This window comes from Fonsecaea multimorphosa (genome assembly GCF_000836435.1).
Source record: "Fonsecaea multimorphosa CBS 102226 unplaced genomic scaffold supercont1.11, whole genome shotgun sequence".
Taxonomy (NCBI): Eukaryota; Fungi; Ascomycota; class Eurotiomycetes; order Chaetothyriales; family Herpotrichiellaceae; genus Fonsecaea; species Fonsecaea multimorphosa.
In genome coordinates, this window is record NW_015971645.1 from 136,012 (window position 1) to 159,965 (window position 23,954).

General features: G+C 53.5%; 11 protein-coding genes across 11 annotated transcripts in view; 4 read left to right on the plus strand and 7 right to left on the minus strand.

Moving 5' to 3' along the window:
- Window positions 1-25: 25 nt before the first annotated feature.
- Z520_06043 (uncharacterized protein) lies at window positions 26-2,179 on the plus strand (the record flags this gene model as incomplete). The annotated part of the gene is made up of 2 exons (XM_016776546.1): window positions 26-1,736; window positions 1,839-2,179. 2 exons carry the CDS (start codon window positions 26-28, stop codon window positions 2,177-2,179), a joined length of 2,052 nt encoding a protein of 683 aa, XP_016632088.1.
- A 295-nt stretch (window positions 2,180-2,474) lies between these two features.
- Z520_06044 (uncharacterized protein) lies at window positions 2,475-4,463 on the minus strand (the record flags this gene model as incomplete). The annotated part of the gene is made up of 1 exon (XM_016776547.1): window positions 2,475-4,463. One exon carries the CDS (start codon window positions 4,461-4,463, stop codon window positions 2,475-2,477), a length of 1,989 nt encoding a protein of 662 aa, XP_016632089.1.
- Window positions 4,464-4,895: 432 nt separating this feature from the next.
- Window positions 4,896-5,815, minus strand: Z520_06045 (uncharacterized protein; the record flags this gene model as incomplete). The annotated part of the gene is made up of 2 exons (XM_016776548.1): window positions 4,896-5,518; window positions 5,593-5,815. 2 exons carry the CDS (start codon window positions 5,813-5,815, stop codon window positions 4,896-4,898), a joined length of 846 nt encoding a protein of 281 aa, XP_016632090.1.
- A 1,821-nt stretch (window positions 5,816-7,636) lies between these two features.
- On the plus strand, window positions 7,637-9,082 carry Z520_06046 (uncharacterized protein; the record flags this gene model as incomplete). The annotated part of the gene is made up of 4 exons (XM_016776549.1): window positions 7,637-7,791; window positions 7,886-8,168; window positions 8,249-8,548; window positions 8,693-9,082. The coding sequence occupies 4 exons, from the start codon at window positions 7,637-7,639 to the stop codon at window positions 9,080-9,082; spliced, it is 1,128 nt and encodes a 375-aa protein (XP_016632091.1).
- A 569-nt stretch (window positions 9,083-9,651) lies between these two features.
- Window positions 9,652-11,035, minus strand: Z520_06047 (uncharacterized protein; the record flags this gene model as incomplete). Its single annotated transcript, XM_016776550.1, has 2 exons — window positions 9,652-10,251; window positions 10,310-11,035. The coding sequence occupies 2 exons, from the start codon at window positions 11,033-11,035 to the stop codon at window positions 9,652-9,654; spliced, it is 1,326 nt and encodes a 441-aa protein (XP_016632092.1).
- Window positions 11,036-11,627: 592 nt separating this feature from the next.
- On the plus strand, window positions 11,628-12,884 carry Z520_06048 (uncharacterized protein; the record flags this gene model as incomplete). The annotated part of the gene is made up of 2 exons (XM_016776551.1): window positions 11,628-11,693; window positions 11,766-12,884. 2 exons carry the CDS (start codon window positions 11,628-11,630, stop codon window positions 12,882-12,884), a joined length of 1,185 nt encoding a protein of 394 aa, XP_016632093.1.
- Window positions 12,885-13,422: 538 nt separating this feature from the next.
- Z520_06049 (uncharacterized protein) lies at window positions 13,423-14,833 on the plus strand (the record flags this gene model as incomplete). Its single annotated transcript, XM_016776552.1, has 3 exons — window positions 13,423-13,563; window positions 13,668-13,926; window positions 14,085-14,833. The coding sequence occupies 3 exons, from the start codon at window positions 13,423-13,425 to the stop codon at window positions 14,831-14,833; spliced, it is 1,149 nt and encodes a 382-aa protein (XP_016632094.1).
- A 442-nt stretch (window positions 14,834-15,275) lies between these two features.
- On the minus strand, window positions 15,276-17,822 carry Z520_06050 (uncharacterized protein; the record flags this gene model as incomplete). The annotated part of the gene is made up of 1 exon (XM_016776553.1): window positions 15,276-17,822. The coding sequence occupies one exon, from the start codon at window positions 17,820-17,822 to the stop codon at window positions 15,276-15,278; it is 2,547 nt and encodes an 848-aa protein (XP_016632095.1).
- A 715-nt stretch (window positions 17,823-18,537) lies between these two features.
- Window positions 18,538-19,950, minus strand: Z520_06051 (uncharacterized protein; the record flags this gene model as incomplete). Its single annotated transcript, XM_016776554.1, has 1 exon — window positions 18,538-19,950. The coding sequence occupies one exon, from the start codon at window positions 19,948-19,950 to the stop codon at window positions 18,538-18,540; it is 1,413 nt and encodes a 470-aa protein (XP_016632096.1).
- A 554-nt stretch (window positions 19,951-20,504) lies between these two features.
- On the minus strand, window positions 20,505-21,797 carry Z520_06052 (uncharacterized protein; the record flags this gene model as incomplete). The annotated part of the gene is made up of 1 exon (XM_016776555.1): window positions 20,505-21,797. One exon carries the CDS (start codon window positions 21,795-21,797, stop codon window positions 20,505-20,507), a length of 1,293 nt encoding a protein of 430 aa, XP_016632097.1.
- A 1,296-nt stretch (window positions 21,798-23,093) lies between these two features.
- The window catches only part of Z520_06053 (uncharacterized protein), a gene marked incomplete at both ends in the record, with an annotated part of 4,177 nt that continues 3,316 nt past the window's right edge, over window positions 23,094-23,954 (minus strand). Inside the window, one exon of the mRNA XM_016776556.1 lies at window positions 23,094-23,787. Within this exon, the coding sequence (XP_016632098.1) occupies window positions 23,094-23,787 (694 nt within the window). The remainder of the gene's footprint in view (window positions 23,788-23,954) is intronic.

The window sequence follows — 23,954 nt, forward strand, 5'->3', positions numbered from 1 at the left end:
CATTGATACCCGCAGACGATCAGCCATGGTTCTTGAGCGTGTGAAGCAGCTGGCCCAACAGGTGTCCAACACCGTTGCTCCTCCCCATCCTTTCGACCCCCTGTCTTCCCTTGAGATTGAGACGGCCGTTTCTCTGCTTCGATCACAGTACGGCAAGCTGTATTACAATGCCGTCACGCTGTACGAGCCACCAAAGGCTCAAATGCTGAAATGGCTGGCTGATCCCGACCACACGCCCAAACCACACCGTGTGGCGGACATTGTGGTCATTTCGCCAGACGGCAAGGTGTTCGACGGCCATGTTGACCTCACCGAGCGCAAGGTGGTCAAATGGGAACATACTCCCGGCGTGCAGCCACTGATCACCATGGAAGATCTCCAGGTCGTCGAACATGTCGCTCGCAAGGATCCCGGCGTCATTGAGCAATGTGGTCTGATTGGCATCCCGCCCGAGGAGATGGACAAGGTCTACTGCGATCCCTGGACCATTGGATACGATGAGAGATTCGGCAATTCCGTCCGACTTCAGCAGGCGCTGATGTACTATCGGCCTCACGTCGACGACTCTCAATATTCTTACCCGCTGGATTTCTGCCCCATCTACGACGCAAACACGCAAAAGATCATCCACATCGACGTGCCCAAGGTTCGACGACCCCTGAGCAAGGCACCAGCGAACAACTACACGGTCAAATCGATCGAAGAGATTGGCGGCTACCGAACCGACCTCAAGCCGATCAACATCACCCAGCCCGAAGGCGTCAGCTTCAAAGTCAATGGCCGCATCATCGAATGGCAAAACTGGTCCATCCATGTGGGCTTCAACTACCGAGAGGGCATCGTGCTCAACAACATTACCTATTTCGACAAGGCAGAGAATAAGATCCGACCCATCTTCTACCGCCTTTCGCTCGCAGAAATGGTCGTCCCCTACGGCAACCCTGAGCATCCGCATCAACGCAAGCACGCCTTCGACCTGGGCGAGTACGGCGGTGGGTACATGACCAACTCACTGAGCCTGGGTTGTGACTGCAAGGGCAGTATTCACTACATGGATGCCGAGTTTGTGAACAAGGCCGGGTCCGCACAAACGATCAAAAACGCAATCTGCATCCACGAGGAAGACAACGGCATCCTGTTCAAGCACACCGACTTCCGAGACGACTCGGTCATCGTGACCCGCGCACGCAAGCTGATCATCTCCCACATCTTCACCGCCGCAAACTACGAGTACTGCGTCTACTGGATCTTCCACCAAGACGGCACCGTCCAGCTCGAGATCAAACTCACCGGCATCCTCAACACCTACGCCATGAACCCCGGTGAGGATACCAAGGGATGGGGCACCGAAGTGTACCCAGGAGTCAACGCCCACAACCATCAACACCTGTTCTGTCTGCGCATTGATCCCAACATCGACGGGCCCAACAACACGGTCTTCCAGGTTGACGCCGCCCAGGGCGCCGGGGAAGTGGGCTCCGCGGAAAACTACTACGGCAATGCCTTCTATGCAAAGAAGACAAAATACACAAACCCCACCGAGGCCATGGCGGATTACAACGGATCAAGCTCGCGGACGTGGGACATGGCCAATGAGAACAAGTTGAACCCACACTCCAAGAAGCCCGTGTCATACAAGTTGGTGAGCAGGGAAGTGCCGGCGTTGTTGCCCAAGGAAGGATCCCTGGTGTGGAAGAGGGCAGGATTCTCGAGGCACGCCGTGCATGTGACGAAGTGTAAGTTTTTCTCCCTGTCTACCTCCCGCTTTCCCATTGCCAACTCAAATTGCCACCTGCGAGACGTGTAAACCCCGAGATGCTAACAATGGTGGTGACAAGACTCCGACGACCAAGTGCACCCCGCCGGGCGCCACGTGCCGCAAACGTCGGGCGAGCCCTCGATGGGCCTCCCGCAGTGGATCGCCGCGAACCCTTCGGCCAAGATCGACAACGAGGACATCGTCCTGTGGCACACCTTTGGCATCACCCACTTCCCGGCCCCGGAGGACTACCCGGTCATGCCCGCCGAGCCCATGACCCTGCTGCTCCGCCCGCGCAACTTCTTCGTCCGCAACCCGGCCCTCGACGTCCCGCCCAGCTACGCCCGCACCCCGAGCGAGGTCGCCGCGGGCAAGAGCGGGTGTGCCTGTGAGAGCGATAAGGCCAGCGTGCGTGTTTGAATTCGCTCATCTGGGGGTGTTTTTTTGGAGCGTTTGATGTGGTTGGAGATGTGTGGTGTCGTGTGCGACAATGATGATCTTTTTTTTTGGTTTTCCTTGAAAAAAACTGTTGATATGTGATGATATGCAAGAAAATCTGATGCCAACTCTTGCTAGCTTTGATATGAGGCCTCGATACAAGTACGAAGCTATTTTTGGAAAGGAAATGTTTTAACTGCTGGCACGCAACAAACATCTCTGATATATTACTGGGTCTGGATGACCACTGATTGTTGTCCGGGCCAAAATTTACATCCTACCACGTCTCCTGTTTGTATCTACCTTCTTTCTCCAGCCTCGCGAGGTATTTCTCCGCATCCTCTGCACTCTGTACCGGCTCTTCGGTCTTACCACCGTCCTCCTCTTCACTGCTCATTCGACCTCCATTCACTGCCTTGTCCTCATTCTTCCTTTTGCCTTGCCGAATAAGCGCATCGACCAAAGCCTGCCTGACAGCCTTGGGCATCTGCCCAGAGGACCCGCACACAATGACCGTCGCCGCCTTCTTCCTGAGAAGGTCGCAGATCAACTGGGCCCGCTCGCGAATCCGGTCTTGCACGTAGACTTTGGATCTCTGATCTCGAGAAAACGCCGGGATGACTTGGAGAAAACTGGCGGTGTCGCTCGGGCGCATCATCTGGGCCGCTTGAAGTGCGGTCCATTCGTCGTGGAAGAAATAGTCTGCTTTCTCGTTGCGGCAGCCGAAGAAGAGCGCAGTCTTGCCGCCCGAAAAGCCCCGGCTGCTGTTGGTGGCCTTTTCGTGGATGAGTGCTCGGAGAGGCGCGATGCCTGTGCCGGCGCCGATCAGGACGTGGCTCTGGCCGGTCAAATCATCAGCGGCCTTGGTGAAGCGGCCCTCTGTTTTCAGCGAGACCTGAAGTGTTGTTCCAACCGGCAGCTGCGCCAGGTACCGCGTACATACCCCCTCTCTAATCCGCTTGATAACGGTCCTGTACTTGACAATCGCGACCAACAGCTCGAATTTGGTCGATCCATCTTCTGCGCTTTTCAAGAGTCCACCACTCGCAATGCTAAATTGTCTTGGGCGTATTGGTGGAAAGATATTGATAACTTCCTCCCAGGGCAAATGTACGGAATCGAATTCCTGCAAAATCTCGAGGATGCTCCGCCTCGGACGGGTTGCGTAGTCGTAGTATTCGTCGAGATATTGCGGGTCGGTGAACTCCAGGAGTCGCTCCTTGTGCATGCTGTTGCTGGTGTAGTTGGCAATGCACCCGAAGAACGAGCGGCGAGGAATGGCGTTGATGTCCAAATACTCGGTGAGAAGAGCCCGGAGGGTGAGATCAGCACGGCTGAAGATCGTATTGGTTGCAGGATTGGTTGAGCAGGTAGTAGCCCAAGACGGCTGCCGTGTCGACACGAGCCGAATAGGCACATCCGCAATATCTTGCCAGCTCATGCGCTTGATCAGAGATTCCACGTCCACAGGCATGTTTCGAGGAGAAATGGCGACAGCATCGCCGGGCATGTAGTCAATTTTTGTCGATGCTTTGAGGCTCATAAATCGAACATCTTGCCAGTGATCCGGTGGCGTGACTCGCTGGTTACACTCCAAAGATACGGAGAAGGAGTTCGAAGAAGTAGAAGAAGTGTTCTGTCCAGCAGCCGAGGAAGGCGGCTGAATGCCGTTGGCGATTGGCGAGGTAACAGACGTATTGAAGGGTTCATATATCTTTTCTAGACGCCATTTACTTGGCAGCAGGATATCATTCGGGATTGGGCTCTGGTGATCGGCAAGAGGAAAGGTCTTCAATATAGTCTCTCGAAACAAAAGAAGCCAGGTCAGAAAGGCGCCATCCGTTCCCTCGTCACCTTGCTCATCGGCCTCGCAAGGCTCGACGATTGGCGACGCCCCAAGCTGCCGAAGCCTCTTATCCAACTTCCGTGCGGCCCAGTTGAACTTTGGGTACGAGGTGTCTCCGAGGCCGGCAAGCGCATAATCAACGCCTGCCAGAGTGGTGGCCGCGAGCTTCTTGCGGAGAAGGCTGGTCCAGAATCTTCGAGCATTCTCGGGGAAGTCACCCTGTCCAGTCGTGGCAACGACGAAGACTGTCAGAGTGTATTGGTGGAGGAGGCCGTAATTGACAGCGTCTAATCCCAAGACATCCGTGTAGAAATGAAGCCTTTCCAGCGTGCGGCCGATCTCTTCAGCGAGGTCCTGGGCCGTGCCGGTTTCTGTCCCATAAAGGACAAGAGCGGATCTGCCGCGGCCTGGTTCGGTCATCTTTCTCCTGAGTTATGAGGCTCAAGGCGGGCATTGTGCGGTCCCGGTAGCCTTGCGATAGGATCAAAGCGTCCTCCGGGTAAAATTCGATGTGGAGTCGAGAAATGATGTCTCGATAAGTCGCACCACCGCTCACCTCCCGGACAAATTTATCTCCGCCGCCCGGCCTTGGCATGCCAAGCATCGTGAACAGCCGGCTGCGCTCCGTGTGGACCATTTGAAGGTCTCGCAGACTCGGAGCATTGAGTTCAGGTACAGGAAGCGGCGTGGAGTCAGACTACAGTGATAACGACGTTGTATATACGCAGACTCCTTTCCCACTGACCTATTGACAGGGTCCGCGCGAAGAAATCCAGATAGTACTAGCCCGCCCGAATGGTTTTTGACCTGCCTCCTGCTCTCCGACTTGAGACGGACGACATCAGAGGCTAACTAGCAACCGTCATGTTCGTGTGGTGAGTACTGTGGCTGGTCGTAGTCATCATGGTCTCCTTGGTCTCCTTGGTCGTGTTGATGGCCATGGTCATGCTCGCCATTTTGCTCATCATGGTCGTGATATTGGTCTTGGTTGTCCCCATCATCGCCATATTGATTGTCATCGTCCCCCCACTGATCGTCATGTCCTTGATCGTGACCATCTTGATAACCGCCATCTTGATAGTCGTCTCCCTGATCATAGCTATCCCCCCAGTCTCCGTCTTGCCCTTCCCCATGGTCCCAGCCTGCCTCGTGGTGGTCGTTGCCCCAGCCTTGCTCCTGGTCGTCGTCGTCTCCTGCCTCCGAGTCCGAGTCCATTCCAGACTCGTCGTCAGATTCCCACATCATCTCTAGCTTAAACTCGTGCTTGTCTGCATGGTCCTCGTCCTCGTCCTCGTCCTCGTCCTCGTCCGGATCGTCATACTCGCCCTGATATTTCCCCCTTTGTGCGTGCTTGGCGAATTTGTAGTAGGTCTGGGCTTCTTCGTTGCTGGGGTCCATCTCTCGAAGTTGCCGCGCAAGTCGCTTGATATCTTTCAGGGTTCGGCGCAGATTGTTCTGCTTTTCTTCCTCGGACGCTAACTCGGGAAAAACAGGCAATTAGTCGGGCGAGGCAGAGAACTGCGAGAAATTCGATCGAGCTCCAACTTACGAGAATTGTCCATGTGGTGCTCGTAGGTATCGATATGGCCGTGTATCTCCGAGATGAGCGAGTCCCACGCAGGATAATGGTCGTCGCCCTGACCGTCCATTCCGTATCCGTCGTCGTACCCATCTTGGCCAGCTCCTTGCCAAGCATCGTCACCTCCATCCCCGTGCCCGTGGTCCATGTGTCCGTGGTCCATGTGTCCGTGGTCCATGTGTCCGTGGTCCATGTGTTATGATGCAGTAATGATTATGCTTCACTTCTCTGTACTGGTGACGGTTGTGTAAAGAGAAGTATGGAAGCCCGGAGTGGCCCTATTATACTCCTCCCGTACGACAAGCTCGGTAAGGCGCAGTGAGTATAGCAAGGGTGCGGCTCTCAGAACCCTGTTGAGTATCCTACCGCTATTCCCGGCACACCGACCGAGACGGATGGGCCGTGGCCCGTGAAGGAGTAAACTTTGGCCCCTTTGGGTCGTAACTCCCCGCTCTCAAAATATAACATGCCCATAAGCAGAGTTCGATTGAGACAGTGACCGACAACTCGACTGTCCATGGCAACCTGATTTCTAGAGCTCAAATACGGGGGTTAGTGTCAGCAAGGCTTGAAGCCGCACGTCCATTTTTGATTACTGGGTCATGCATCGGAGCTGTACCGAATGGAGTTCGTACAATTAGTCTTAATCTACTAGTGGGATGTGTATGACAACCCCCCTCCTTGGTCATCTGGGGCTACCCACGCTCAGATACTAATTGGCTCTTGAATAGTGGCCACCACAAGGTGTGAGATAGTAGTAAGCTAAAACTTACCAAAATCCTGGCTCCCAACAAAAGATCCACATATTCAGAGGACGCCTGTCATTTTATTGGCCTCTCTTACCTTGTGCCCCGGATTGGAGTATAGGGCGTACTGGCTTCTTTATTCAGCTAGAGGCTGACCGTGGAACCCGGGTCCATAGTACTATGTAGTTTAGGAGGTCACAGGCATTACCAGACGATATAAATGATAGCCACGCTAGGCTACCAGCACTTCGGCCAAACCCTCTACTAGCGCTAGTAGCCCCTTTATTTACTGACCTCCTTACTCATCGTATACCCGGTATAAGTCAGACGGTCTTCTGAACCCTGTAGCATGCTGGGTGAACGCATTCTGTTCCTCCGCTGAGTCACATTTTCCCTTCGGCTGTACCTTGAGGCGTGCGACAGATCAGCTAATCAGTTGGTGGGCCACCAATGGGTGGAAATGTACTCCCTACACAATATGTCTTTTGGAATAAAATTATGCCAGCTGAGATTCCTAGGGTACTCTATTCTGAGCATCGATGTGTCCCCACCATCCATTATTCCAAGGCCCAACTACATGATTCACCCCCCTTTCAACTTTCGCCATCCTTGTGATATCCTCTAAGCGCCCTAGCACACGGTCCGATCCTTAGAAAATCCCCGTGCCCGCATGCGTGTATTGTGGGCGATGAGTGGCCCCCAATCAACTGAACCAAGCGGGACTCTGTAATCAAGGAGAGAATCTAATTGTAACAATGCTGATTCCAGACCCCGTGGTTTGTGCTACAGCCTGATGCAACGTGCGTGCCCTCCTGCAAATGTTCTCTCAGGGCGGGGAAACTTCTATCTCCTGCTCAGCCTCCCTCGATGATTTTGCGCTATTCTCAGATTCGCCGTCCAGATTCCCAATCATTCCCCAGCGAGAAGTACTGGACCAGAGATCTTAGTCCGTGTCGACCTATTTCTGGAACTCACACAAAGGGCAGTATCTCGTATGTAGATGCTCTGTCGACCTTCTTCCCTGCCGCCGCTCACTGCAATCCGCAGCTTTGTACCTCCGCTATATATGTAAGACGGTCCGTTCCAAGAGACCTCTGCCCACCATACTCGCATTTTGCCTTTGATACCATATCACCGTGGTCGCTAAGTATACCGAGGACTGCTTTTTCTCACTGATTTTGTGCCAGCTTCATACTGTCACCTTGCTGGGTCTTCGGCACAGACCTGAACTTTTTTTCTCTGTCTTGCTCGCCACTTATCCGCACAATATGAGCAGCACGAACCCACCACCTCCACCTCCGGGTCAAGGGGGAAAGGGGAAAACACCCATTCGTCAGGCACCTGAAGTACCAAGCGGGTCGAATGCGTCGAGCTTGGCTCCAACCGCCGAACCACTGCAAGCAAACCCGGAAGCACAGATAGTGTAAGTTGTCCTCCTAGCGCACAACGGCCCATATTTGGACTGGTCGAGCCCCGGCTCTGCACTCTATGCTCAAGCTAATCCGACGGCCAAACAGCGTCGTTCTCATACACGGGCTCAACAGTTCCCCGGACGCGTTTATTGGAGCAGATGGGAGCAGCTGGGCGACGACCCTCGACAAGGACATCGCACCCCTTATTGGTAACAAACAGGTCGAAGTCGTTCAGGTCGGATGGCAAACCCAACCCCTCAGCCCGGCAAACACCAGTTTGAACATCACCGATACAACACCATTTCTGCTGGATGCCATTGCTGCTCAAGTTAGAGGCAGACAATGGGTGGCGGTTGGCCACAGCATGGGTGGTATGGAAATTCTGGCGGTTAGTAAACGGCGACGTTGCTCATTTTTCTTTTCCAATCCCACATCACAGCACGAGCCAGCTAACCCGCACTCGAACAGGCCATGGGAACGGCTTTTGCAGAAACCACACAGACGGGCGGAAATCCGAAGACGTCGAGCGCTCAACGAATACAAAGTTGGGGAGCTCTGTTGAATGGTTGTCTCGGCATATTCAGGCTTGCTTCCCCCGGCCAGGGTTCTCCTTGGGGGCAGTTTGGGTTGATTTTAAGCACGGTGGCGCCTCATGCCAATCCCGGTCAAGTCCGTGGCCTGGTGATAAATTCAACCGAGTCACAAAATATCACAAAGTCTTCCAACGCTTGGTTTGAGAGCCGTCAGAAGGCCAATCGCACAGTCAACGTATTCTCCGCACAAGAGACTCAGCCACTCGTCCCAGGAACCCAGAAGGCAAGTTACTTCCCCCCCCTTTTTTTTCCCCTTCCTCGCCACGGCGGAGACTTCTGCTTCAAGAGTAGGTAATACCAAACTGACCTTTGCTTTCAGATTGTGGACTACGACGGGTCAGCCTTTAACATCAGCTCCACCAGACTGACAAAATCCTTGACCGTCAAGCTTCCGGGAGAAACCCATACAAGTGCCCCGAAAGCCCCGGCTGGCAGTCCCACGGCGAATGTCCTCGTGGCCGGGGTCGTCTTCTGTGTAACGGGGGAGGTACCGCAAGGAGTCAACCTGACGCCTGGGGAGACCAAAAGAACAGGCATAGCAGGCACGATCGGGAGGAGGGTCGGGAAGTTCCCGGGTGGTGGCACGTTGAAGAGACTTCTCCCAGGGACAAGCGGAGCCCCAGGCTCATCATCGGGACAGCCTCAGGAGCAGAATCCGGAGGAGGACCCGGAGCAGGATCCGCAGCAGGGTGCACCGCCCACCAGCTAGTGGCTATCTCCTAGTGAGGCCAGTCCAGGAAGGAGCTTCGCCCATCTCCTCTCCCGACTTTGAAAATTGTCTCTGGGCACATTTAAGAACAACGTACTGTCGAGGCGAGGAGTCTGGGAAATTTTGGGTTATCGAGATTTTGCTTACGAGGAAGTAGTCTCTTATTCATAACCTTCAGCCTTGGAGAGTGCATGACGCGGGATAACCACGATCACATCTCTGCCGCTCAACGAGATCCACTAAGCCCTTGGTACAAGGATCCCGTGCTGTAAGGATATTGCGGTAGTGATCCCTTGCGGTAGCTGGCAGGAACCCTGGAGCAAGGCACGAGTCGAGTCAACCATCCCGTGACAGAGACGTACTGGCACTGTTGAATAGATCTCTCCAGAAAGAACCTGACAAGATATGATTGCGATTAGAACCACCCGGTGTACTTTTATGGTCGCAATGAACATACTTTTGGTGTCTATTTGTTTCTGCACCGCCGCCTCCGGTTGTTCAGGGGACCGTCACCCACCGACCATTCCCATCCCTATAACCGATCCGGCCAAGCGAGGTCTCGAGTTCACTCATGATCTGGCAAATTCCACCAACCAGCTGGCCAGTTGCTGTACATTCTCCAGCGGGACAGCGTTATAGTTGCTCGCCCTGATGCCACCAACGGATCGATGGCCCTTGAGGCCAAGCAGCCCGCGCTGTTCCGCGCCGGCAAGGAAGGCCTTCTCCTTGGCGTCATCCGGCACAACTTCTCCGCTCCCCGACTTCGCTCCGGAGATGATTCGGAAGCAAATGTTCATTCTGCTCCTGGCGCTCTTGTGCGGGACAACGTGGTACGAGTCTGAGTGAGAGTCAAGGGTCTCATATAAAAGTCTGGCCTTCTGATTGGCGACCTCTTCCTGGCCAGATACCTTGTTGGATCCGAACGTGGAAACGAGGCGCTGCAGGACCAGGGTCGCAACGTACAGATTGAAGATTGGAAGCGTGTTGTAGAGACTATTGTTGGCAGCGATGGTGGAGAAAGAGAGCATAATGGGCGGCAGACATCCTGAGGTCGGGATCACGGGGGACAGGGCGTGAAGGAACGTCGGGGGCGGAACAAGGCTGAGCAAGGATTTCCGAATGATGACCACGGTAATGCCAGCGATTCCAAGATTCTTTTGGGCGCCGCCCTGGAGAAAAGTTAGCACAATGCAGGGAGGGGTGCATGTAGGGAAAATGCTGGCTCACGAAGATGACTCCGTATTTTCGAACGTCAACTTGTCGACTGAGAAAATTGCTCGACATATCTCCCACCACAATCCTGTCGTCTTCTTCATTCCCACTGGTATTTTCCAAAACCTTGGGGAAAGAGGGAAATTCGACCCCATCGACAGTCTCGTTGTCACACAAATAAGTCAATGCACTTCCCTTTGGCGTGAGATTCCACTCGCTTTCGTCCGGGATCTTCCCGAACTTGCCGTTGTTAGTCTTCCTGGCGTCAATGGCAACGTTGACGTATTTTGCCCCAATGAGTCTGGTTGCTTCCTGACAGGCCTTGAGGGACCAAGATCCTGTTATCAGATAGTCGACCTTCAACTCTGCCTCGATCTCCTTCTTGACCCGCTCCAGGACTTCGGCGTCCTTTCCTTCACCCAGTTCCGCCACGGCCTTCCTCCGACGCCGCTCAATCCAACATCCCACTAGATTCTGCAGGGCGGCACTAAACTCCCCCGTGCCTCCTGCCTCCATAAACATGATGTCGTATTCATCCATAGGGATATCATACAAGGTTGCCAAGGCGTCCTTGGCGTCGGCGAGGACCTTGTTGGCTGTCGAAGAGCGATGCGAGATCTCCGCCAGGGAGAGCCCGGTGTCTTGGAAGTTGACAAAAGCTTGAGCGGCCGTCTCAATGACAGGGGTAGGGAGAGGGGCAGGACCGGCGCCAAAATAGGCGACTTCTGAGCGACCAGGCATGATGGGCGAGAAATGTGTATTCAATTGGATATTCTAGGTCAAACCAGGCAGGCGAGTAGCTTTCTATCCGATTATGACGGTGATTTGCGACTAGCTGGATTGCGAAGATGAGTCAATGGAGTTGAATGAAAATCTGGGGAAAGACGAAGTAGACTCGGAGCTTGGCAGGAGAGAAAAATACCCGGAGCCAATCAGCGATGAATATGCCCCGAGGCTGCTCATTTCCCGCTCCCTGGGTCCGCCCGGTCCATCTTCTGTACAACCACTTTTGCGCACCGTCTCTGTGTAGACGACGCACTTGATATGGTGGCTGTGCAACTACAACTTGCATCTGGCTGTAGTATCGGTGCTATCGCCTCCTTTGGCGCCAGGCGATAATAGATATGCTGGCTCAGATTGCTAAGACGTCCAGGCACCAGTAATTCTCTCCGAACATGCTCAGCCCTGCTGCCATCCAGCCCTTTCCCCATCACCTAAGACGAAAACAGCCGCGTTTTATATATATCTCTGGATCATCTACTTGCAAAGGGAGCCGTATCTTGACCAGCACTCCCCGAAGCATCGTTGTGCCCGTCTAGGGCCTAAAGTCTCAATGCCGCGACGACCGCACAAAAAGTCTCGGAGTGGCTGTGTCGCCTGCAAGAGACGACACATCAAGGTTGGTCCCCGGCTTTTCAGACTTCAGCAGGAGACAATGCCTCGACTCAGCCGCTGAAACTCTTGTTCATAGTGTGATGAACATCGCCCTCGATGTGTCAACTGCCAGACCGCTGGGTTGGATTGCAACTTTGCTCCGGGCACATCCCCTTCAACAACGACTGCCACAGACGCCGAACCTGTTGTTGCCAGCGCGTCCGAGTCCTCAACTCCAGACCAGAGGCCCCCGGGTCCTGACCAGTCCAGGATTGTCCCCGTGTTTACGCCCTCTGGATCATTTGATCCGAACCTAAACATGCAACATATGGAGCTCTTGCACCACTTTCTCATCGCCACATACAAGACATTCAATGCTGAAGCTTCAGTCCAGCGGATATGGCAAGGAACGATGGTCCGCATGGCCTTCTCGTTCCCTTTCCTCATGGACGAGCTGCTGGCAATCTCAGCTCTACATCTCGCGCACTGCAAGCCTGACAACGCTGGATGGTACTACACTGTGTCTATCGAACTGCAAACGCTGGCCCTCAACAAGTTCAACAGCGTGGAAACGGACATTAACGCCACAAACTGTGCTGCCGTTCTCATCTTCACAATGCTCCTTGCGGTTCACATCCTCGCGGACCCGTCTCGCAAGGTGGGCCTAGATTCCAACCAGTATCTCGACAACGTTATCAATTGTGTCATGCTTATGCGCAATGTCCCCAAACTCATCATCCAAGACTGGTACGAATACCTCAACGGGACCGAACTCAAGCCAATGTTCGGGGTTCACCGGCCTCCAAAGCCCTACCAAGTCCCCCAGCCTTGCCTCGATTTGTCCAAGTTGATCATGAATCCGGATTTGGGGGAACAAGCCAGGGACGCATACGCGCCAGCGATCGAGAGACTGCAGTGGGTGTTTGCGGTATCCAACGTGCCCGAAGAAACACACACGACCATCCGCTGGTTACTGGCGTGGCCCGTACAGCTCAAGGCCCCATACCTCGAAAGACTCAATCAGCGGAGACCTGAAGCTCTAATCATCCTGGCATACTTTGCAGCCTTGATGACGTTTTACAGAGAATGTTGGGCCGTGGGGGATTCTGGTCAGCTTTTGATTCAAGCCATCTCTTCACACCTCGGTCCTCACTGGTCGGAGTGGATGGAGTGGCCCATGTCACTTGCTACGGCCTCGAGTGGTGGAAAGAACTAGGGATGAGCTGTGCTATGTTTGGTTAGGCATAGCCTTCTTCCCCTCAAGTCCATGTCACTCATGTTAGTCGAGTGTCAATGATTTGGGGTTGTCCCCAACAACCAAGATTGCGAGAACAAGCGCAAGGAAGATTCTTGCATTTCCTGACACGGATCAAGCCTTACACAGGTAAACGGTGCAGGTGCACCATGTACTGCACTTGGATCAAGACAAGATCAGCTATATCGTAATGATCAAAGGGGTGCATTTGTGGGAAGCGGGGAGATGTACCTAGTAATACTCGGTACTCCGTAAGCCTCGCCCAGCCTCGTCAAAGGCGGTGAAATGACTTCCCCACCTGCACCTTTGGCCAGAATTCTGCCGGTCGATTTTCCGGTGCCAAACTTCGTGCGGGAAGATTCAACCACTTACCAATAGCACCACTATTTCTCTTTCCACCCACAAGCCTCCCCAGTTCCCTCGACTGGTGTTAGTGCCAGCATGAAAACCAGGATCCGGTGACATTTCCTCTATTTTGAGCTCGACCTGACACCCCACAATGTCCCGGGGTGGTCGGGGAAGAGGACGTGGCGGCGGCGGTGGTGGTCGAAAAGGCCCTCTGCCTCCAGAGTTGGACCTTGAAGATGACGACGACATTTCTCTCTCGCCGACGGAGAAGAAGCCTCAAGCGCTGTTTCCAGTACTGCTTGCACCCTCCTGACCTCCCTTCCCAGTTCCTTGCGCCATACATATACACAGACCAGACCGTTCCTAACCAAAGCGCTCTTAAAATCTTCTTTACAGGACATCGACCTCCCCATCCCTCGCCCGCCGACGTCCCGCGAACTCGCCTCCGTCAGGCGCTACCTCTCCTTCCGCACCCGCGCGCGCAATGGACCTTACTACGCGACCCTCGACCCCAGCAGCATCGCGGACGAAAAGACGGGCAAAACGCTCAAGCGCGGGGGATTCGACCCCTTCAACGACCAGGAGAAATACACGGCCAAGTATCACAAGAAGAAGAGGGCCTTGCCGGACTTGACGGGAGGGGGGAGAGAGTATGGTACGTTTCAGTAATAATTTTTATGACCACACACATTTGCCCGAGCAAAAAAATGATTGGGGAACCCCTTTGCCAGAAGGGGAAAATAAAGGAAGACAAGGAAGAAGCTACACTACGGCTGATAAGACACAATGTCTAATCGACTTTTTTGTGCGCAGCATTGAAATACTTCCCGCACGAACTGTGGCCCCTGCTCGATCCGGCCAAGCAGAGCCCGCTCTGGAAATCCGCCGACATCGACATCGACGCGTTGACGAATGTCCCGAAGCGCAAATCGCTGAAGCGCAAGCGCGACGAGTGCTCCCTGATTCTCGACGAGGACGAAGAAGAAGACGCCACCACGGCGGCCAAGGCGGCTGCAGACGATGACGACCAAGGCAACGACACCGACGCCGAGGACTCGGACCCGCTCCTCCCGCCGTCTCGCCGTGCCCGGACGGCATCCAAGGCAGCAGCGAAGAAGAAGAAGCGGCGACGGCGCCGCGAGACCGAATCCCGCGAGAAGCGCGGTCTCGACGCCGAGGACGACTTCGGACCGACCAAGAAACGCGGCCGGTCGCTCATGGAGAGCCTGCGCGCAAAGGAGAGGAAGCGGCAGAAGCAAAAATCCGGCGGTGGTGGCGGCGGAGACTCTGATGAAGATATTGACGACGTCGAGGACGACGACGACGTTGACGGGCCCGATGCGCAGGAGAATGAAGGCGGGGACGGTGACGAGGAGGCAGGAGATGAAGATGACGACGACGAGGATGATGACGACGAGCCTGTGGATTCAGAGTTTGAGGAGTCCGACGACGGCGAGGCCGACGACTACAACGCCGAGAATTACTTTGATGGCGGAGAAGGGGACGACGAGGATGGCTTCGCCTTCGGCGGTGGCGGTGGTGATGAAGGGGGTGAATACTGATCATGGTCCCTTCTCGAGACGGAAAGCGAGACAGGTGTAAACAATGCTTGGGGATATGCCAGACGTGAAATTCAATCCTTTTCTGGTCACGCCTACAATTGATGGTGTCAAGCCAGGACTTTCTCTCCAAGTTCCATTCAATTGGCTAAACCTCTTATTCAAAGACACCCAAGAAACGTGTCTAGACCGATCCAAGTTGAGCTTGTTGCAGGTACCCAATCTCACGATAATCAACCTGATCCAACCTTTGCCTTGACCTGTCATCTCAATATCCGCCGTCCACCTCTTGAACCGGTCCCAAGTCTTTCTCCTTCCCAAGAACCATGAGTAAAAATCCTCTTTCGCGTCCCCCTTTTTCTGTCTCATTTCAGCGTCTCTGCCAACTCCAAGCCAAGTCCCATATTTCAATCATGGCCTTCTTCAAAGAGACCAGAACATGGGACTAGTCGGAGTCCGAATCCAAATCCGAGCGATAGTCTGCAATCATATCCTCATCAAAGAAAGGCGAAGACGGTTTTGGACCATCCCATTTTATCCGATAGGCTTCTTTGAACTGCCCTGCAAATTTTCTCAATGGGAGTGAATCATCCATCCTCATGGAAGTCCACGTTGTGTGATCGCCAACCACGTAGAGGCCATATCGGGCGCGAGAGAACATCACGTTGAGCCGGTTCGCATCGAGAAACCCGGGGCTGCGTACGACTGTGGGATCCGCGATAACCACATCGTACTCCATGCCTTGTATGCTGTCGACAGTCTGCAAAACGACGTCCTTGGCAGCTGGATAGAGTTTTCCCATCGATGCCTTTGACACCTTGAGGAGTCTCATTTGCTCCTTGTACGGCGTGAGGATGGCGATGGAGCAGGGCTTCGAGGGAGTTCCAAAGCCGGCGTTGAAAAGTCTGTGCAAGATTCTGAGCACCAATATAGCGTATTCTTTGCAAAATCTCGACCATTGGTAGCTGCGTCCCTCTGTAGCGTCTGGTATGTCGTAGAACACAACGGGTTCGGGAATGCCATAAGTTTGCCGGTTATGTTCGATGATGTCTTTGGCGAGCTGATCCTCTTCCAGCTGTGAGGTTCGACCGTGCTCCAAAAGGCCTCCATAACAGACGTTGCTGTAAATCTGGGCAATTTTCTCCACAGCGCGATATTGCACGTTGAAGAAGGCGGATTGAAAGCCTGCCTTCTGAAGACGCCCCTGAAGCGACAATTCCAACTGTCTCTGAAAAGGGTTGGTGATCCTCTTCGTTTCGTCCTTTGTATCGTCGCCCTTGATCGTAGGACCTAGCTGGTTAGGATCTCCAACCAGGACCTTGCCGACGGCATTGGGGTAGAACGCGAGTAACGGCCACATTTGGTATTCGGGGATTCGGGCAGCTTCATCAACGACAATTAGCTCAGCGCCAACATAGTTCTTGCTGCAAAACTCGTCCGCAGCTCCGCCAACGGTCGCGCAAATGACCGAAGCCTCGCTGATAGTAAAAGCGAGGAGCCGCTCCAGCTCTGTATCAAAAGTTACCCAGTCCGCGGGGTCGAATTGTTCACCATTGACGAACCGCGCATACAGGTCTGAGAACTGCGTGAACTGATCTGCCGCATTCAGTGGGCTCCCAACACGTATTCCGGCAATCTCAAGCATCCGCTCGCCAGCAGACAGCTCAATAACTCTCACTCGCTCGTCACTGACACCTTCGTACTTGCGTTCTGCAAACGCCTGACAATGTGCAAGGATCGTAGCAGCCTGTCCCGATACCAAAGGACGTGAGCCAGGCTCGCTGGCTGCAGGGTTGTGCTTTTTGGTGGCTAAGTTTGCTTGTCTTGCAACCTTCGCTTCCCGAAGGGCAACCGACATCTCTGTCTTGATGCTGTGCAGGCGAATCACATATTTTTCGTTTGATTTTCCTCCTTCTTTACCGATCATTAGCTGAAGCTCTGCATCTAGACCTTTTGCCACGGAATCGACGCTTGTGTTCGAGGCTGCTGTGAGTAGAACGCGGTGCTGCTTGGCAGTATCTAGGAGAAAAGGTCGAACAGCCTGGATGATGAAATGTGTCTTTCCGGTTCCAGGACCTCCATGACAGAGGACGAACCCCGCGGGAGCATGGTGGCCGAGACGGATTGCTTCCTTCTGACTCTCATTGAGATTCATTCCCTGCTCCCGCGCAAGAGATGGGTCGCTGAGGGATTGGTAAATATTAAGTTGAGCAGCGTCATCTGGACGAGATCCGAGTAGTACCTTCAAAACCTCGGAATATTGCGGTCCCTGTACCAGTCGCTTCAGCTCAAGCAGAGCTCTGAAAACGTAGACAAATATGCCGTGGCGGTCTTCCGGGATGATTTTGGCATAGATAGACGACTTGTCAAGTAGTGACCAAATCGCGGCTCGTATTCCACGGTTCTGTTGTGTGGTATTGAACTCAGAAAATGAGGTGACAGAATAGTTGCCCTTATCATAGTATTCGCCTTTCCTCTCGTCCCGACGGCGCTCAATCAAAGCCCAAGCCACTTCTGGTGGACCTTGTGGAAAAGGTGGCAAGATGCTGATATCCCAAGGTCCGCGTGAGCGTTGTCGACTGCTTTTTGATGTGTGGCCATCGACAGATGAGACGTCTGTGCTCCTGACCGATAAAGCATCGAACAGGGGTATCAGGCCAGAGATCTTGGTAGTCAGATGGGCTGATGCTCTGTCTCCTTGGCTGAAATTTTCTGAACATCTCCTCGGGACCTTGAACAGACAGAAGCATCTGGTCTCTTTCCCTTGTTTGTGCCCTAGGAGCTTTATACGCGTATTGAACGCTCCGTTCTTTTCTCTGTCTTCCAAAAATGACTCGATGAGCGCACCAGACCCGAGCGTAGCAAGGTATTCTTCCCAGCTAGCGAAGGACACTCTTGACGATTCGCTAGTTTCAGGAACATCCTTAGGTGTGAGAGGGCGGTGACTATCAAAATATCGATCGAAGAACCGCCACCACTGTTCGAAAGTCATGAAGATCTTGCTCTGAGCAGAATGTGTTCCTTGGATTGGCTTAAAGTAGTATGGAGGTTGAGATTTCGAACCGAGGATCAATCCCGATGGTGACGACTTTCGAACACTCTGAAGAGCAATGGAGTTCTGTGTAGTTTGCTGGATGAATGTGTAACGTGTTTCCTTGAAGAGGCATGCTTGTCAAGGTCAGAGGAGATACTAAAATCACCGCAGGTTTGAGTGTAATAAAACTCACCTCAGAATTTCACTCTCGCTGACTTTTCTTTAGATTCACTTGAGACGCACACAACGAGAGATGAGTGAATGTCAAGTGAGGATCAGTTGAAGCAGAGATGATTGTTGAATGCACCTAGTATCGTCAGGTTGTTTGACGTCTGACCACTGCGTTTACCTGAATAGGCGGACTCTGACCAGGTGAGATGGAGACAATGGATTACAGAACCGCGTTTCGCAGTTGTTTTTTTTTTTTGGCTGTCGTGAAACTGTTTCGGAGGTGACAAGAGATGCTCCTAACTGACAAAGTTGTCATTGAGTAATTCAGTTGGAGCTTGACCACCGATATAGTGAAGTGGGTTGATTTCAATGCTCAGTTCGCCCGCCTGGGTGCGAATCGACCAGCGAGACAAAAGAACGTGAAGCCATTTAGCGAAGAGGAGACCGCCATAGGTTGGAGGGAAATTGTAGCAGTATCGGCAAGACGCCCAATTCAATGATTTTACTGTCTCTCTGCCCATGCAACCCACCGTCTGACCACCTCGTCCACGCCCCTCAAGCCCTCGCGTGTGGCCTCGATCTCGAACCACTCCTTGTGTTCGCGCCCACACTGCTCGCATTCGCTCTTGATGGCTTTCTTCTGCGAGAGTTCCAGGTGAATGAGTCGTTCGACTTTGTGCACGTGCGAGACCTTGGTACTGTGGCTCTGAGGAGATGGAGGAGCTGCACTCGTTGATCCAGCTGCTGCAGCAGCGGGAGGAGGTCTGCGAGGAGTGTGGGTGTTGCCGGAGGCGCCGTTGTTGTGCGGATAGTATCGTATCAACGTGATATTCTGCCCACACTGCTTGGTCCATTGAGTCATGCGCCTGTGGACGTTGGCAGCGCGGCCGATTTTGAGCGTGATGGTGCGTTTTGCCTGAACTTGATTCGACGGCCGGCGGACGGAGGCGTAGCGCGCAAGAGCCTGGTTTGTCCTCTGCAAGCTACGGTTGTACATGCCGCCGCCGCTATCGCCAAGGTTATCCTCGTCATCGTCCAGAAGAGACGAGGCTGTCTCGTCGTCAGGTTTGGACATCTCGGATTCCGGTGTGAGCCAGAAGATGTAAATATATCCGGCCTCATCCGCAGCCGAGATGGGGCGGGACAGCTCAGCGAGCAACTGCGAGGTGATCTGAGGCGAGAGGTTAGGTGGGATGAGCGAGAGGAGTGTCTGGGTCTGAGAAGGGGCGGGACTTGGCTTTGGTCGTGTGGTGGTGGTATGTGACTGCCGCATTTCGGGTCTCCCAGACGATGGTCGCCTCGCGTCTGTATGAGGTCGAGGAAGCCTGTCCCTATCGTCCCTCCGGACCCTCACAGGAGGCAAATCATCATCATGGTCTGCTTGGATGCAGCAGGCCCAAGAGAGTTTCACGTTCGACTGCGGAGGTGGGGGAGGGCGTCGTCTGGGTCGCCTGGGATGTACCACTTCATCCGGCACGGTCATCAACGGACTCTCCATTTGGTTCCAACCTGACGGCAACGTGTCTCGACGCTTCACGCTTTCTGCAATCTGTCGCCGATGGTGGCGCTTTGGCACATTCTCCTCCAAATCGAGTATGCCCACTTGCTCAATCAGCGTATCAATGCTCGATCTTTCTTTCAACGGGTACAGACTTGTCCGCCCTCCCTGAGCTGCCAATTGCTCTGCCTGGTCCTTGTGCTGCCAGCAATAGAAAGCCGCTGCATGCTGCTCATCCAGCACGGCGAGGACGCCGTTCCCTCGACTTGGTGAGGGCGTAGAAGAGTTCTTGGGGGAGGCAGCAAGAGGTCTACGGCAAGGCCTTCCGGTCGTGGTGATGCCTCTGCAGGTGGTAGCTGGGTTTCTCGAGTCTGATCGTGGGAGAAGCGATTCTGGTGTCTTCCCACTGAAGGACATTGTTTGGCCTGATCAATTAGTACGGGATAGCAACAGAGGGACCTTTACGAAGGAAATGTGTGAAAAGTCTCGAGTTAGTCAGTCTGTTCTTCGAATGAACGACAATTTACCTTTGTCACTGGCATTAAGTGACAAGCGAGAAATGTGACCTGCGCGGCCACGCCATCAGGCACATGCTAACAGTTCACATGAAGCTGAAAGTCGAGGACTTCATAGCGTGGATTGGATGTTGGTCCAGGCATCAAGTGGCTGGTTTCGGTGGCTGGGAAAACACCAAATGGGCGGTGCAGAGCCAAGCCTCGTAATTACCTTGGACAGCCTCACAGAAGCATTGAACCCGGAATCGCCTGGGCTCAAACACGACGAGGTCAGGGTCGCATATGAATCGGTTTTGTACCCAGTAATCCTTGAATTGTACGAGGGTACCTAGATAGGTGACCAGGATCTCTGGCTGTACAATCAATCTGCATTTACACAACGATTCTGTGCAAAGCTATAATGCAATCTGTAAACGCCTGGGTATCTTTACAACTCATAATCTGCGAGATAGCTCGTCACGAGGTCAACCTCAGCCCGCTGAGGAAATCCAGCGCGTCGTCCTGTGCACTTTCCAATTCGGCAATGCGGTGTTTGAGAGCTGCTGACTCCATCTTCATCATGCCAACCACGTCCCATGCATCCGAGGATCGTAATCCATGACACCTTGGGCAGTCATCTCTAGGCAAGCTTGCGGACTTCATGACAGGGCTTCCGATCGACGTAGCCTGAGAAGGTGCCGCTGACAATGCCTCTGAAAAGATGCTGACCACCGAACTCACTTCAGATCCAGCTTCTGATTCCCCGGATGTTGAAACGTCGGACGAACGATTGCGGCGGTATTTTGGACGAGGTTGGGGATCAATATCCTGGGGCACCATACGAACACTTTGATGCTGGGATTCGAGAGATAATTGTGCTGATAGCTGCGCCCTCAGATCCGCAATTAGCTTCTCCTGCTCTGCTGCTCGTTCTGCCATCTCTTGCAATTGTAATTTTAAATGCTCATTTCTTGTCTGGGCAGCCTCGAGTTCATCTGCCTGAACGTTCTTGGTGGATGTGGCTGATCGGAGAGACTGGCGCTGTTCTTTGTACGCCTGTTGAAAGCGGCGGATTGTCCCTTCAGCATTTAGCTGGAGGTTTTTGAAGGCCGCAGGAGAAAATTCATCGGGGTGTCCGTGCGGGAAAAGAGCCTCGTCAATGTCAAGCTGCGCCAACTCATCTGGATCCTCCGGAGCGGCTTGTGTTATTGTACTCCTCCTGAACATGTTGTTGAATTTGGACATGGTTGAAACAGCTGGGCCTGTTAGAGTGGGCCTTTTTGGGATTCGTCGTGTTAAGTTATCGTCCACGGAATCTGGACTCATGGAGAAACCTTCCTCGGTAGCGGAGGCCTCATAGAGCGGATCCAGCTTTTCCTTGCGAGGGGAAGGCACCAGACTTATATTGACAGGATCCGAAGACCCTTCGAACCAGCTCGCCAATCCACCCGATTTTCTCTTTGTGGGCGACTCTGTTGGACCAGGGTCCTCACCCAGCTCCGCAGCCCTGAGTCTTTCCGGAGACAAAGAGCGGGTGCTCTGAGGGCGCAGGAAGGAAAATGCAGAGGATCTCGTTGGGGAGGAAGACTGAGTACGGGTAAATAGTGGAGGGAGGTCCGTGCTGGTTCTAGATCGTTGGTGGCCTCTAGCAGGGGGTGGCGGAGGAGGGAGGGATAGCGAAGAGTCGTTGTCATTGAAATCAAAAGGCAATCTGCGTGGATTTGGCGGTGCCAGGGCTCCGAACCCTTGATTAAACATGTCTTGGGACATTGGGCGGCGCGGTGATGCAATAATTGTGGTGTGAGAAGAACTGGCGAGCCTGGCAAGTTGGATCGCAGGTTCCAGGTTCTAGGCGACAGGGTCCGGGCCGTACGGGGAAATGGTGACAGCAGATCAATTTCAGGTGTTTCCTCCTCTTGAGTCGAGACAGCGCAGAGGCGCAGCAGCCAATATTGCGACGCCTCCAAATCAGAGGATCAGAGTTCAGACTTCTTGTTGTCAGCTCGATCGTGTTCTCCTCAAAGTTGTTCTCGATTGAGCCCACAGTCGGTCAAGCGCAGGAGAGAGTTGCCCCGCCTTCCACTCGGTACGGGCTGCACCGCACGAATCGCCTTGAGCTTGGCTCGCAGGTTGGTAGAGGACGATAGTGCTGCAGCAATGCGGTGATCGAGAGAGAGAGGTTGAAGGAATTCGTTGACTGAGGATGATCATGCAAAACAGAAGCTGGGACACAGCCTGCCTTTCTATTTTCTCGGGGCCCTGGTGAAATCAACGTGGTTGGAAAGGGTGTGGGTGGGGGTCAGAGGGTGCGCACACTCGGCTATCTCAAGCCACACCAGGTGGATGCGAGGCTGGATGAACTCTGGCCTCCTCATTGACCCCCTTGACTCCTCATGCGCGTTTCATTATCGATAAAGAGCCCCATTTAGCGTCTTGGTATTATTGACGAGGCTGACGCGCTCGAGCTTGCAAGAATCATCAAGAATCTCTGTTCATCCCAATCTCCCCAAATCCCATACCCTCACCTGGGCATACCCCTCTATAATCCATAATCCCGATTCCCTGCCATCTCCGTCATTCTTTGCATGCTGTGTCCCCATGTGGCCGTACATCTCCCCACCTACCTTGCACGCAGCCAATGTTCCCAACTTTGCCTTATGACGTCTCTGCTGGTCTTCTCCTGGTTGGAAAGCCTTTGTCTGGTTCCGGAGCTATCGCCGGCTTTGGAGATACAGTAGATTCTGTCGCCGCCCTCAGGTTTTTCTACGATTCAGTCTGAAGCACTCTGGCTACTCTAAAGGATGACAACCAATCACAGGCGAGATATCTTTAGACTATTCCACATCTGTCCTTGATCTAACCAGATAAAGTCTTAGGCTGTGCTGTGGGGCTCTCTGATTGGCTAAACCAGCCTCCCCATTTACCGGCAGGCTGACGAGAAGAATTTCATCCATAATAACGCTGAGCGATATTCTCTTGAAGAATTGCGCGCCCCTCCAAAAGAGATATATCGTTTCTCTCTTTTGATGGCTTGATCCGAAAAGAGAGAGTCATCCTTCCTTAGGATCAAATCTTGGCCCTGATGGAAGGACCGTCCTCAGCCTTGTTTCGCCTTTCTGATCCACCTAATCCAGCTTCCTTTGCAGCCTGCTCTCTCAACACGCCCTTCAAGAGTTTGCCCCCTGCATTTCTTGGTAGAGCGTCGATGAATCTCACCCCTCCGGTCAAAGCCTTGTATTTGGCCAAATGTTGAGCACACCACCCCTTCACATCTGCTTCCGTGGCACTTTTACCCGGCCGGAGGACCACATAGGCCCGAGGGTGCTCTCCATCCTTGCCGCTGTCAATGGGATCGTTGGAGGAGGCGGTGGCATCCCGGTAGACCTTGACGCCGATGACCGCTGCGTCCGCAACAGCAGGGTGCTGCAAGAGGACTTTCTCCAGCTCGGCAGGCGAGACTTGGAAGCCTCTCACCTTGATCAGTTCTTTCTTTCGGTCATGGATGTACCACTTCGCTGTGGCTGCCGTCTCTCCCACATTTCCGTCGGCATTTCTCACGTCAGGCTGCATAGCGTTGTTGTCGTCGGCGATCCTTCCGCAAGAAACAATGTCACCTGTCTTGAAATACCCGTCCTGGTCAAACGCGTCTCTGTTGGCTGCAGGGTTCCGGTAGTAGCCTCTCGTGATCGTAGGACCTCTCACTAAAAGCTCGCCCTTTGCTCCGATTGCTGTGATGTCGTTGCCTTGTTCGTCAATTAGTCTGCGAGGAGGAGCTGCGAGTTAGCTTCAAAACTCTACACGAATTTTCCGGATAACAGTCCCAGGCGGTATTCCTATTTGTATCTCTTCCTAGTTCAAGCTGTCGATGAGATCGGGGAGAAGGAGGCCGTCGATAATAAGGAGGCCGTCGATAATAAGGAGGCCGTC